Genomic DNA, 15,041 nt, shown 5'->3' on the forward strand with positions numbered 1-15,041 from the left:
TTTAAGATTGTTGAACCACAACTTTTTTAATTTTGATTGAAATAGTATACTAAAAGGGGCTATTTGGTACTGCTTCGACGCTCGTACTGTGCCACGGTCAAGAGGAAGCCACGAACGGTTCGCATTCAAGATGCTTTTGGACCATTTTTGTTGTTTCTGAGCCCAAGTAGGGAAATGTCAGATATTCTAACGAATAGATCGCTAGGGCACTGTGGCGCATGATTGTTCAAAGATTTGCAGGCCATAGTTGACGTTTCTTTCAAAATCTATTCCCTGATAGACAACCAATCAAGTGCTTTGTGTATCGGCCTAAATCTGGCACTCCAGGTGTACGTTTTATGCAGTTTCTATTGTAGCAATGCTTGATCACGTGTTTGATTTAGTATAATGAAGCCAAAATTGAAAAATAGTGTTTTGTTCGCAATTGATTAAGCCCTTTTCTGTGTTGTTTATTTAGCTGAGCTAATTCAACTGCTAGTGTTTCTGTTTCGCAACCAGTATCCCGGGCTGTAAAACTCGAGATCAACCTTTCGCTTTCTGACACGTGACAAATACCAGGCATTTCATCATCACGTGCATAAAAATATCGAATACGTAGGAACGTTAGGAAATCCAGAAAAATTTAAAAATAAACAATCCGGGTCAGCTAAATGTCAACTTAAATGTAAGGATTTTACAATAATACTAAAGTCATTTTGGTTTAAATATTTGTTTTATTTGGGCTGGAAACTTTTGCTGATGTTGTGCAAGAAAATTTGTGGTCTTGTTTTAAAAACGCTGTAGTTTTATGACTTCCAAATTTCTCATGCAATGGTAAATCCTGATCATTTTGTCTCATGGTAACTCCCTGAGTGTTACCTCTGGAAATTCAACCTTTTTGACTTTTCTTTTATACGTAAGATCTTGTATTTACTTGTATACAGACGGTTCTGGGATTTTTGTGTTCTCCTAAAGGTTTTGTCTTGTGAAAGACATAATTCTAAAATTTGAAATCGGTGAGCCGGAGTAGCACTAAATACCAAATAAGACTCCAGTATCAAGGAATATGGTCTTTTAATCCAAAGATATAGAACTAAAATATAGATATATGATTTAATATGCTACCCCAGCATTTCTCAAAGTAAACGTGCTCAAATGTGTTACCAACCCCAATTTAGAATGTAATATCAATCCAAGGTTTTTTTCGTTATTTCAGCAATGCATCCACATTTCTACTTGAATGTTATACTTACTGGTGGCAACGTTGCCATACCAGGTTTTGTGGACCGAATGTAAGTCAATTTTCGTGCTTCTTCAATTTGAAAATATTGTTGAGAATAAGGATTTTATTGACAGTAAACTATAACTTTAACAGCTCTGGGGTTTTTTGGAGTTAAAATTATATGAAAAGGCTCCAGAGGTAGAGGGTCATGAATTGTATTTTTGTTGACAAATTCCTATTTGTAGACAATTTTTTCTAACTTTAACTCCCGTTAGACAATTTTTACAAGCCAACTTACTTATTAGCCATGCAATGTTCTTTAATGAATCTATCCTGCATTTGAAATCTCTATCTTAAGGGGGTACAGAAAAAGCACATTGCAAAAATCAAGTTTTTAATTTTGTATATGTAATGCATGGGTAGAATGGTTGTACGGTAATATTTGTTTGGATTTTTTGCTTTTACCTCTTTGAAGATTTCTTTTCATCATTGCATGCTCTATTCCTGTACCCCTATCTTGATTTTAGCTGCCCAGGATCGGCAAGCTATGCTTTCTCTAGTCGAATTAAATGCATGTTTAGTTGTATCTTCAGGTTGCATTTATGAAAAAGTCGACTTTAATTAAAAAGTCGACTCAGGTCAATTCAATAACTTGCTTATCGCATAGTCATCGTCAACTATACTTTTCAGACAAAGAGCACTACGTACAGGGCATTGTGAAGAACGCGATCTTTCTTAGCAGGGTTTCCAACGCAAGTTTGAAAGTAGGGGGGGGGGTAAATTAAAGGCCAGCCACAAGAGATTTTGCAAAATGCTCCTTGTTTTGCAAAAAAATCGAGCGGCATGGCCCATCGGGCCCCTTGTCGTCGGAGGCCTTGTTTAAGGAGGGGTTTGGACTGAACCCCCTCAATCTTTAAACATATCATAGACTTTGACAGTAATATAATTTCTTTCTAATGAAGCTCAGGTGTTATTAAAGGTTAACAGTAGAAACCCCAACCTTTTTTGTTTATTATGATATGGTTATGATCGGACTGATATATGATTGACCACGCCCCCCAGCTATTAGTTTTGAGAAATATTCCCGTGTTTAGTTCCAAAGAGCGTTCCTGCCCAAACGTCTATGTGCACAACTTTTTATGAACTGTTTTCTAATTCTTTTTTATAAGATTTTTTCGAGATTTATTTTTAGGCTTTGATCAGTATATTTTCTGTTTTAGAAAAAGTGATGTTCGCAGTATGGCCCCTATCGATTTTGATGTCGAAGTGAAAGCTCCGAAGAAGTAAGTTATTAAGACTTTTTGTATGTTCAAAATTGTCTCTAATACGTGGGAGTCACCTATTTTGCAGAATTTTTAAAAAATTTCAAATATAAGTAACAAACTTTATGGAAATTTGGCCAGTGTGTAGCGTTATACGATTGAAGACAAGGATCTTTGAAGAATGCCCGTTCGCAATGTCAACTTGGTTGATATCTTTGATGTTTTGGTCCATTTTCCATCGAGAATTGGGAACTAAGCTCCCTTAATCGACCCCTTATTGTTTTTTTCGGTAGCCCGATCACCTACGCTTGGGAAGGCGGGGCAGAAATTTCCAAATCACCTGGATTCGTTGAGAAGTTCTGCGTGACAAAAAGCGAGTATGAAGAACACGGCCGATCCATCTGTAGCGAGAAATTTGATGGTTTCTAGATGGAAGAAGAAATTGAGGTTTGTTATGCTGACTTTAATTAATATAGACTCGCATTTTTAAATTAACCTAGACTCGAGCACATACGTATTCTGGTGGCAATTGTGTGTGCTTTCTTGATTATCTCACAGCTGTCAACGAGCTCGAATTGTAAATGTCCTGTATTGTAAATCGTCTGAGTGAAAACTGAAATGGGTCGAAAAAGAATTAAGAACATCTCAACGTGCCATTAGAATAGTAGAAACGATAAGTATATAGAAACCTTTTTTGTGTTTCTGGTATTTAGCCAGGGGCGCAGTTTGGGTTGAATTTTTGGGAACTGAAAGCAATATTTTCCTAAAAATTCTGACAAGGTAGTCATTAAAAGTAGCACACAAAGATGAATTAGAAGAAGAAAGGTGGCCCTCTGTAAAAGCTCTATTGATCACGGAAACAGAACATATCTGCGTACGCTGTTATGAGCGCAATAATGAACGCAAGCATTAACGCAGTTATGGACGCAGTCTTTTTCTTGAGAACCGTAGGAAAGTTTACAAAGTTATGAAACAGCGACATTTCTCATGAAAGTAAAGTATAGTCGCTAATTCGTGATTCTTTTTTGAGCTCAGATAAAAAACACCATATCGAATGCATTTACTCAAACCATATCGTTGATTAAAAGCATCAGCTCTCTCTGCAATTTGGTTATAACGGGTAACCGGCTCCTCGACACAGTCTAAGGCCAAGCAATTTATCGACGCTGTCGCCAACCGAGTCGAAAACACGATCCACAGCGCAATGGCGTGATTTTTAACGCTGGGAAAATTTTTGTTTCTCGTTGTATCCTGGTTATTGCATAAAAGAAATTTTTTTTTTCGTCAAAGTTGCAGGCTGTCCTACGCAGTCGTTAGCCGAGTTATCGACGCAGCCGTAAACGCAACCACAATCATCTAATTCCACCGCGTATTGATTTCTTCATTCTCACTGTAATCGCATTAGCACACAATGAGGTTTTCACCTTAATAAAAACCCAGCTTACTGCGTGCCACTACATAATTCATGACAAGAACTAATTTATAATGTTCACAACATTTGGGTCGCTTTAGGTATTATTCCTTCACACAAACAAAGCCATATTGGGTTATACTCTTTAAGTACAAAAGATTGTTGTGTTGAAGAAAGATGTCGTTAAAACCCTTGATTTTTAGTTGTGATACGAAAACGAATTAAGCGATTTAAAGCATTAACAACAAACTTTCACGGTAAGCCACGAGGTTGAAGCCTTCTTACGTAAGCGTCGAATGTAAAGTCATGAAGTATTTGCACTTGAGACCCAGTTATACCTCAGGCGCCTATAAAGCATCAATCCGTTGCAGATGATTTTTCTGTTGAAAATTTCAGACAATATGGTACCATCTAGGCCAGTTCACAATCCACTGTTTCTGCAAGATCAAATAGAGCAAAAATCAATTAGCTTTTAGTCCTTGATACTACAGCACTGCAAAACGGAGTTGTTTGCAAAAGATCTAGCCAAGGAGTTGTTTGCCAAAGCGGACAGAATTTTCGTTAATACAAATGTTTACACCCTATAATGTAGAGAAGATTCAGGCTTTTGAAACAGAATTAAATTTCCATTTACCACTGTTCAACAGAGTGCGAGGGGAAAATCAATTTCAAAACCAAACCTAACGAACACAACTGGCCTATAGTTGATGCTCACAGTTAGCACTTTTAAGGAGAGCCAATTTAATGCCAAAAAAACCAACTGATGTCGAAATAAGCAAGTAGGAAATATCTATTTTCATATTTTTTTGAAAACTTTTCTATGGTTAAATTTGATAACATTTTATCAGAATATTATTATTATCATTACTATTTTTGATCACAGGATACAGTCCCCGTTAAGTCCTTCACGAGAGCAAACTACTGTAGAACAACTACCCTCAGGTTTCGAGAACCCTTCAAAATGTTCTTGCCGTTCCTAGCAGCGCCGTTTTCTGTGTCACTTCCGTCCTGATCTTGTTTCTAATTTTCTCTGTGTATTGGTCCGCTTCTTTTGTTACACATCCTAATGCACCAACCATAATAGGGATGCCACTTACTTTTGGAAACCAATGTTATCTTGAAATTTTTTCTTTTCTAATTCTTTCTACTTTTTAAATGAATCGTTTTTAATAAAAAGTGGCAGGCCCCTCGCTATAGTAGGGGGTGTGGGGTATGACCCTCCCTTGAAAAAATTCCATAGCAAAAATCTAGGGGTGCTTAGCGAGACAGTTTTCAATCTTGTCGGCAAATAACGGATGACTCATCCACTTTATCGGCAAATGGGACTTGGAAATCCCAATTGAGCACAGTAGCTAGTGACGTGCCTGAAAAAATTATGTTGTCTACAAGAGTTCTAACCTGTGACGTCATCAGTTCAAGATATTTTAACTTTTTGCGCACACAGTGTGAAAGAACACTATTAAACACGTTGAAAATGCAAAATCACTTTAATCTGTAGCTTTACTAAGGTTTAGCAAGTGTTGCAAATGTTTTGCAAATGTTGGATTACTGCTCTTTTTTGCCTGGTTTATAGATTAGGGAACTAATACCAAATTACAGATATTTGGTATTGAAAGTTTTATGCTTTTGTGGACATTTCTCATACAATGCTGTCGAAGGCTTAGATTTGTAAATATTGAAAATAGATGTTTAACTCAATTCAAAACCCAAGCTGTGATGTAAAACACTTGCGATAGACACAACGTTCCGCCTCCAAACACATTTTCGTAGCAATATGAATAAAAAAAGTTTTTAATTGCCAAACGTCGTCATATCAATGCGTTACCAAAACGTTCTTGCTGAAAACAATGATTTTCCGGACTCATGGAAACGTTTATTGTGCCAGGGGTCTGGGCAGGCAAAAAATAGAAACCCAATTAGGATTTGTTATGAGAATTTGTGTTAAATCTCATTTTTAATGAATTAAAAAAACAAAAAAATCATGAGGTGCAGCATTTGTTTGGCAATTGGTGATTCTATGTGAACTGTTTTTTTTCTTCAGTGAATTGAATTAAACTAAAATCCAGAGTCCTAACACCCAATCTAAATCGTTTTTTGGGATTTAAAGAAATTCATCGTAGACCTGATATGAGAATCAACTACAATTTTCTGGATACCGTCAAATTACCTCAAATTTGTATAAGTGGGCTGACCCCGCCCTTGCTTCATCAAGGCCCACAGAAGTAGGTAAATATTTTTGCTTCAATCTCCAACACCCCCCCCCCCCTCCCCCCGTCCAATGTGGCAAGAATTTCATTGAAGCATCCAATGCATTATGTTTGTCTTAGCGATTAAAATATTTCCAACTTTTAACCCCCTTCCCCCTCCATCCGCAACATGCTATGTTGTTTGTGTTTACCCCTACGCGGGCTTTTACGTCATCCCAAAAGAAGATAGGATCAGCCCCAGACCCCTTGATATAGAAAATCGCCCCATTGGATATTCATGAGTGTTTGTAAATATACCAGCAAATGCATCCATGATCGAATTTTCTCAAGAAAATATTGTTGACGGGTGGCGCTCGTCATTAGTGACACCGTGCTTGCATTGGTTAGTAATGCTGAAGATGTTGTCATTTACGCTAAGTCGATAAATTGAAATGTTCGCTTGCAAATTAGAAATTTACAAACCAAAGACCTGTTACAGGATTATCTGTATCTGTAAGTGACTAAGAAGCTACACGACATGTTTTGAGCCAGACGGAAGTTGGTAACCATTTATAAAGTTCACTTGGCAAATCACATTTCAAAGCAAGTCAACATAATTCGTCGAATCTTTATTTTGAGCAATTTGCGTGGGCATATCCAAACTGAACATTGAAGATATCAGCTGCTTAGATTCTGTTTGACTTTCGAATCGATTCAGCGATGGATGACTAAGGTACGCAATCCTTTATGTACTTTAATCTCGCATCCCATTCTCTTACTACTGTTGCAATCGTTGTCTGATTCTAAATAGACTACAAACTGAAAAAAGCTACAAGTCTTCTAGTTTTTAGTCGCTGCAAAAAATAAAAAGACATTAAAACTCTTGTAGATTGACTTCATAAAAGTCTTTCTTTCTCTTCTCTTTTGGTTGAAATTCACTTGAACATAGAATCAATATCTTTGTAAGAAAAATGCTGAGGATTTATTGTAAAATATGATATCAAGTCACATTTATTTACCATTCAAAAGTAGATATTAGAGTGTTTTGGTTTTTGTGTTTGTATCACCAACCTGAGCAAATACATTTTTATAGTACGAGTGATGTTTTTAATTCAAAGGAAGCACGTGATCGTCGAAGGAAAACAATTATTACATAGAAGGAGACTTGCCCCCTATTTGCCGATGATAAAGTCCTTTTCTTTGTTGACTGTTTTCGTTTTCGTTTCTCTCGATTCGAACTAACTGAATCCCCATCGTAGGCCCCAGTCAACCCGAAAAATAACCAGAAAAATAACAGTGTAAAAATATGAAGCAAAATAGTCAATTTGGAAGAATTTATGTACAGGGTATTATTGAATGATGCGTTATTCTGACAATTTTCTCGGCCTAATCACCAATTCTTTTTGCCAATGCATAGTCAACATAACCTGCTATAAAATGTATACATTGCTCAAAAACGGACCACTAATGTACGGAGTAAGCCTGGCTGAAAGTCTTCTTCTCATCATTGTTTAAACAAACATACCTGGTAGAAAAAGTAATAAGTGTTTATATTTTGCGTTTCAATTTTAGAATATTGATAAGAAATTTGGATATTGTTTCGGTAGAACAGCAATTTAACTATGGCTGCAAATAACGCGTGTGTCAGTGATCTTTTTTCGTGCAATACTGTCAATGAAGCAAGCGCGTTTTACTGTCTTGTCGTGCATCGCCGATCGTGTATTCCAAGGTCTTTTCATTGTGCTGAAATACTATTTGTCAGATTATGTCATACATATTAAAAATGTATTTGCATTAAGTATGTATTAATTGTGGCAATCCTAAAAATGTATTTTACCTAGCTACGTTCCTATGTTCGCTTTTCGCTCAGCTTTGTACTTAGATGTCGATATGGGATTCCCGTATTTCTAGGAAACTGCAGGTAACAGCTATGGATCTTTTGATTAAAAAGCCTTGTAAACAGGCAGAAACATCTGTTTTTAATGAAAAATCGATTAGATGTCATGCAAAACTTATCTGTTATTCGCAAATCAAATCAGTAAAGCGCAGGATTCACACGCGAGTCGGGTGAACACTCAATGCAGATTTCGTTCTTCCATTGAAGAATCAATAAGGTATTCAAATCTTATAAACTAAATACAGGATATTTTCTGTCCTAATTATAACTCAAAATAAAACGTTTTGTTATGAAGAAATGAAAACGCTGTTGAATCAGGTTTTTCCAATAACAACATTAGCGACGTAATCAGCGTAGCAACAAGATCATCAACATAGTGACTACCACCTACCTATTGAAACCAAACTTGTAGTTGTACTATTAGGATTCCAGTCATCGCATAATTGCGGGTATATTAGAAAAATTATTTTACGCTCTTAATGGCTTCTTTTTTGGCTGCATTTCAAATTGTTTGAGTATGATGAGCTTCAGGTTTAGTTCTGAATCATTAAATGATATATTCAACTTTAAACAAGATTAATTACATACTGTTTATATCCTAGAAGATGCTTAATTAGTTTACGTAAGCATCAACTAATAGCTCTCTTTGCCTTTGCCGCGCGGCTTGTTTTGTTTACATTTGCGATACGCATTTACTGTGAAGAAGCTTTGCCGCGGGCTGCCGTATTTATGTATTCGCTATGCGATAGATGAAACAACATAGTTTGAAAGACCTAGCGGTTGATGGCAAGGTCATTTATCGGATGTTTTGCAGCTCGAATCATACTTTTTTTTACGTTTTAGGTTTTATGGAAACGAAGAACAAAGTTATTTCTGAAGTGAATCTGTAGCTGTTAGTCGTAGAAACTTGACTGGACTGCATTAAAGCTTTGTCAAACGACAATGGTTCGTCAGCCGTTCAGCGTATTAGCCATTTGACTAGGAACGAAATTGTGATGTTTCAAGTTTGCATTGAAAAACGCAAAACTATTTTATTCAGCAAATAAATCACGCTTAGAAATTTAATTGCAAACTGATTTCTGTCATTGGTATGCAGAAAGCCTTTACGATAGAGCCGAGTTATTTGTGACGTGGTGGATATCTACTATTAGATAACGCGGTGAGAAGTTAATTTGGAGACGATCAAATCTAACATAATTTACAAATGCTTGAATGACCTAGAATATTCGTTGTAAAAGATCCCGTAAACAGCGTACAAAAAGCATTAGAAACAGTTAAAACTGTTATCTTAAGTATGCACGATTTCCCTTGTTAAATATAAGCAAATATTATTCACCCAGTAACTATTACCAAAATAATAAGGATTTCAGGTGTATGAAATATTTATTAGAAAGACTTGTGCCATTTGATTAAATAGACACCAGAGACTCACCTCGAAGATATGACAACAAGGTTTGAATTATTTTCAGTTTGTTGAATAGAGGTCTAGTTGACTGTATTGACTCATGATGCGGGATGATTAATCATCGATTGGTCGCTGATATATTTTAGTTTGAAGGACTGGGTTAAAGCAGATCTTGTCATAGATAATCATGCAGCCACAAGGCAAATGCAACGATTGTGAACCAGAATCAATTACCAGGGAGATCAAGGCAGACGAAAAACATGTTGATGAAGGAGCAATGGTGCTTGAAAAGTCGCTAGCGAGTGTAAGAAACAAAACACTGCCACCCCTGAAAAAACCTTTAAAGACATTTAAATCTGATGCTACAAGCGTGCCTCGCGACAAAACATCGCAGTCATTAAGGGGAGGGGCATTCTCTCTTGGAAATGAAGGGCCGATTACTAGCAGAAGAACGCTGCTTCGTAATTACAGCGATGATAGCGCTTGTCGCAAGGTCGGTTACGATGGCGGTTACGATGAACTTCGAAGAAATAATATCGATCGCATGCGAAATTACCACAGCTTTGACGAGCATCGTAAAAATGTCGACACACCGAACAGTCAGCTTTCCGAATTCAGTCGAAACAACCGTACGAAGGGTAATGTCAACAATGGTAACCATATGAATTCAAGTCATCCCAAACTGCCGAAAAGTAGTGTTTTCGGGGTAGACCAACGTCATCAAAACTTCGACGCCTACTTGAAGCATGTATTGGATAAGAGAGAGGAGGATAAACTGTTTGATCGAAGCGGATCTAGGGGTGGGGAAGTCAGAAGGGAGAGACCTAAATCGGCTCGTTACGGGCAACGGAGGTCGCAAACAGGACTCGATGGCCATTACGGCTAACCGTCCACCGCGCAAGCTTCGATCTGGCTGCCATTTGGGGGGCTGCTGGCTACTACTTGAAGTATATCGGCTTTTACATATCCCAGCATACATGCGTACATCAAATACTATATATCCTGAATTCAGGCTTATTCAATGTATAGATCATTTCAATTCAGTATAAACGTTAATCGACAGTTGTATATTCGGACATCTAGACATGCTGTTGTAGACGTGTAATTATCGCACTATGCACTCACTGAAGTTAATGATATTAAATGTTAGAAAACCTAAAAATTGTCATGTTTGTACGCAAATATCTCACAGATGTGCAAGTGTATTTTTTTAACCGAGAGTTGTGTAGAAACTGAAAAACCCGTCATTATGTGAAAAGCATCTGAATTCATGCAAAGACCGCAGAGACGTGATGGGGCTGAGAGGCTTAGCACATGTACATTTAGCCCCGAAGTATCCTTTGAGCCATATAATGAACAGTCTTGCATTTGGCTTTAGGCTGAGCCCCCAAAACTTTAAGCCCTCTTCCCTAATTCGTCTTATACTTTGCAGTTCCTGATCTCCTGAATTTGCAGTGAGGGCTAACATTGCCTGTCATAATCCATTTTAGACTCAATAAGTGTTCTTTGCTTGAGTAGTTTTCATTTCCCTCACCCCTGCCCTATAAGATGGTGATAATTCAGGTACATATATGTCACCTCATTCCTCACTTTACCCAAACATTGTTTAAAACATACGCTACTCGAATGTTGCTCCAATACTTTGGACAATGATTGTAGATGCTTCCTAATATTTCTGCACTTTTTCGATAGAATCAAATCATATTTTACACAGTCCAATTGCTGGCAATCAAATAATTTATCTTGTGAAAATAGAATATGAATCCAGTCTCTAGCCTAACAGAACTGACTGAACGCCCGGACATCTAAGACAGCCTTTCACCAGCCCGGGTTTCCAGTTTGCTTTGAGCTCGTTCTAATCCGTTTATGATCGTTTCCACTAAGCTGGGTTGAAATTTACCCAGGCTTAAAATGTATCCTTGGCCCTCTACGATTCAGGTAAATCGGATTTAGAATATTATAAACTGAAATAAAAGCACGCAAAGCTGTGAGAGAAATCAGTATTTGCAAGATTTTTCAGAGGTCCAGGAGGAAAACTGAAAGAAAAAGCCCTCTTGCTTTGTTTCAATAATTCCATTCTGACAATGGAATTCATTACTCTATGAGGCCCCCTAGACCTCGAGGCCCCGGGGTAATTTGCCCCTCCTCTTTTGGGGATCCTGTCCAGAAGCATTAAAACAACTCTGAAAGCTACCTTCTTAAGCCTGCGTCGTTTGGTATTTCTCCAGCTCCGAATTCCCAGGAATATCCTTTATTTATGCTTCTTTTTATGCAAATTTTCGTCCATAATTTTGATTCATATTTTATCTATGTAATCAAGAAAATCAACAAAACTGATTTCTCTACGATGTTCGTTGCTTCAGTGTTTAGTCTATAGAAACTAATAACTCTTACAAATCTGAACGCGTTTCAAAGATATGGTGAATGATTTAGGCAGCTACTGCGATTGAAGAAAAATAACTCACAGCGCTGACTTACAGCTAAAATTTAACTGTACCCAAGAAAGGAAAAGATTGAATGGTGTAACCTGTTGTTTAGAATGCATAGAGCATATTGTGTCTACGCAAAATTGAACTGATTGAATGACTGATAATACCTCTAGAAAATTACAATATGAGTACCTGGAAGAAACAATGTTCAAAATAGCTCGAAAAAGTGGAACAAAATTCACTTGAACTCTTCGTCCGACGCTTAATAATGAAGGCAAGTGAAATTATTTCCAATCGAAAGCCCGGTTTACACTACAAAAAGCTACCCGAGTTTAACCTGTGTTGAGTTCACTCAGGGTAAACTCTGTTCAATTTGTATTCTAAACGGAAAGTGGGTCTAAACTTGTTTTCCAAACGAAATTGTGAGTCAGCCCGGACTGAGTCAACTGCCAACTCTGATTCTTTCTTGAATAATTTTGAAAGGTTTTCTGCCGAACGTTACGTCTCTTTTTACTTACATTTTTTACCTCCCCTTCCTTTCTCTTCCTGCTTTCTCCCATTGTTTCTACTGATTGCCTTCTCATTTCTTCAGCTTTTTCCATTTCTGCTGTTTGTTTTTCTTTAACTTGCTGGAATGCTGCTTGCTGATCAGCATTTGCTGCATCAATAAGCTCCCTTATCTTGCAAGGAGAACATGTTTTTCTGTGTGCTCAGGATCAATTCCACTTGCACTTTCTTCTCTTCTATTTTTGGACTTTTTGTTGGTGAAAATATTCTGGAAGCGATCTCTCACTGCTCTGCAGGATGCACCTAATTTTGGCCATTCTACCTGCGAAAAATTATCCACAGTTTTTCTCCATCCATTGCTTCTCGGCCCACCAGGACACCGCAAAATTTCCCGGTACGCCCTTGCTTTGAGTTATATTTTTCTTTGTTATAAAACTTTGGAAAGGCATTTATAAATATTCGCACAAAACTAAAATTGATTACAACCATCAATTGACCTCTCGAAAGAGCGTTTGCATAAAAAGTTCGCCGTGGTTATGGTTTCGGCGTCATAGATTAACAGTTAGTTTAGCTTCACCATTAAATTGAGAAAAACTATATCAATGATGTATCAAATTTCCACCAGTTTTTCCCAATTCCACATAATTGTATAATTTATTGAATGGTTTTCCGAAATCTTCAAAAACGCCAAAGACTTATGATTAACAAAGATTAACAAGTGCCTGAAATCGAATAGCTGAGAGGGTTCTCACTTTTGAAACATTAACTGAGTACAGTATTCGCTCTAATTAACGGACACTCTAAAAGGCGGACACCTCTGATTAGCGGACAAATTTTTTCCCCGATAGTTTTCTGGTCAAAGTCTCAGAAAAAACTTTCTAAAAAGCGGACACTTAATTAGCGGACACTCTAATTAACGGACTATATTGTTTGCACAGAATAATCATTTTGGCTTTTTTTCTTTCCAATTAGCGGACAGTACTAAAATTTTTGAAGCCAGGGAACAAAAAAATAAGACCAATGAATATTTGTTCAGATATTTGTTTCAAACACTTTGACACGACAATCTAGTTGGCTTTTTACAGCTTCGAACTTCTTTACAGCCCAGTTTACTAACTTTTTTGTCCATAAATATGTTGTGTTACGCTCAATTTGGATATATTTGCTTTTTTTAGTATCTAAGTTCAACCCGATAGTCACTAATTACCCAGACTACACCCAGAGGTGGCGCCAGAAATCTTCCGACGGAGGGGTTGGAGCTTCCGACAGGGGGGCTAAAATGACAAAAAAAAGCAGTTTTCGTACTTTATTTTGTCAATATTGCTCCGACATTAACCAAAGCTTTCTCCGATTTGAGTGGCTAGGTGCTTCCGACGGTGGGGCTGTAGGCCCCCTAGCCTTCCCCTGGCGCCACTAATGATTGTACCTTTTAAATACAAAACTAGGGTCTATTTTCAACTTTGGGACTTATATTGCAAAACTTTCCAAAAGGCGGACACTTCCAATTAGCGGACACCTTGCTCTGGCCCCGACGGTGTCCGCAAATTGGAGAGAATACTGTACTACCCTATGTTCTTTCCATTCAGAATGGTTGTATCTCGATAAGATTATCGATGTGTTGGCAGTTGGGTATGGGAACGTCCACATATTACCTAATCAAAGATGGAGTGAGGGGTTTCACACAAATTTCTAAGGTCATAATGATCAATAAATGATGCAAATTAAATGATAATTCAGGGGGAAGAGGATTTTTCCAATATTGCCTATTTTTTGTTATGTAATTTGTGCATATTTCTTTCTTGAATGATAGTGCTCTTTCCGGGCCCTATTTCAGTGTGCAGTATTACACACTTTGTGCAGTATTAATTTAAAAACGTGCAGTGCTGATTTCGAAAATGTGAAGTATTGAGTTTTGGGATTTGTGAAAATGTCTATTTGCGGCTAGGTGAAAATTTCTTTCCCAAATTCCTGATTGTTAACAAAATGTGAATTTTCCTCGTCAGTTCGATATAGAGGTCATGTATTGTAATTCTCGTATGACCATCGGAAAGACTCATCTTATCAAAACTCAAAACAAAGCGAAATGCCCAGAGCCAGAAACAAAACATCTACTTGTAAATGTCAGGATTGCTGTAAATTTCGTAATTTGATCTTGTCGAAGATAAAACGTTCAGTAATAATTTATCAGTTGCCCTATCATGCCTGCGCATCTAGCAGAAGCTCACTTAACTTAACTAAAAGAAAGATAAAGAACCTAATAAAACTTTTAAGTTGTACTGTCCAGACAAAACATGAGATAGCAACTCCGTTTACAAAAGATAAATGACTATGTTTCTATTCAGGTTTTGTAGCTACTGTTTGTTGTGTTGCTATTTTGAAATGTTATTGTTGATTGTGTATACTATCGTCTGTCTGTTTGTGATTTCTGCGTCATGGCGTATACACATGTTCAAAATTCGGGCCATTTCCTCGCCACACTTGCATGGTTAAGATACCTGGGGTTTGCAGGGTTTTGCACTGTGTGCAACAACAAAATTTCCTATAAAAATATGATTATAAATGTGCAGTATTGAAAATTTCTTAAAATAGGCCCTGGCTCTTTCCTTGGATCATCAAATATCCCTTAATAGTTAAGTCTGCTCTAGAAGTGATAAAGGATGAAATTTTTTACACGTCCTGTGACAGGCTATTTAATTTTGCATTTCAACTAAGAGCTCAAAGGCATTTTGATTTTGTATTTGAA

The 15,041-nt window shown here is 37.3% G+C and overlaps 1 protein-coding gene across 1 annotated transcript in view; it reads left to right on the plus strand.

Annotated features, from left to right (window-relative positions):
• LOC135682161 (actin-related protein 6) overlaps positions 1 to 12,320 on the plus strand; it is a 33,089-nt gene extending 20,769 nt beyond the window's left edge. The window contains exons 14-17 of the mRNA XM_065196926.2: positions 1,196 to 1,271; positions 2,422 to 2,484; positions 2,757 to 2,910; positions 8,801 to 12,320. Of these exons, the coding sequence (XP_065052998.2) occupies positions 1,196 to 1,271; positions 2,422 to 2,484; positions 2,757 to 2,892 (275 nt within the window). The 3' untranslated portion in view covers positions 2,893 to 2,910; positions 8,801 to 12,320. The remainder of the gene's footprint in view (positions 1 to 1,195; positions 1,272 to 2,421; positions 2,485 to 2,756; positions 2,911 to 8,800) is intronic.
• The last annotated feature ends 2,721 nt before the right edge of the window (positions 12,321 to 15,041 follow it).

This window comes from Rhopilema esculentum, chromosome 17 (assembly GCF_057945365.1).
Source record: "Rhopilema esculentum isolate cy_ngs chromosome 17, ASM5794536v1, whole genome shotgun sequence".
Lineage (NCBI taxonomy): Eukaryota > Metazoa > Cnidaria > Scyphozoa > Rhizostomeae > Rhizostomatidae > Rhopilema > Rhopilema esculentum.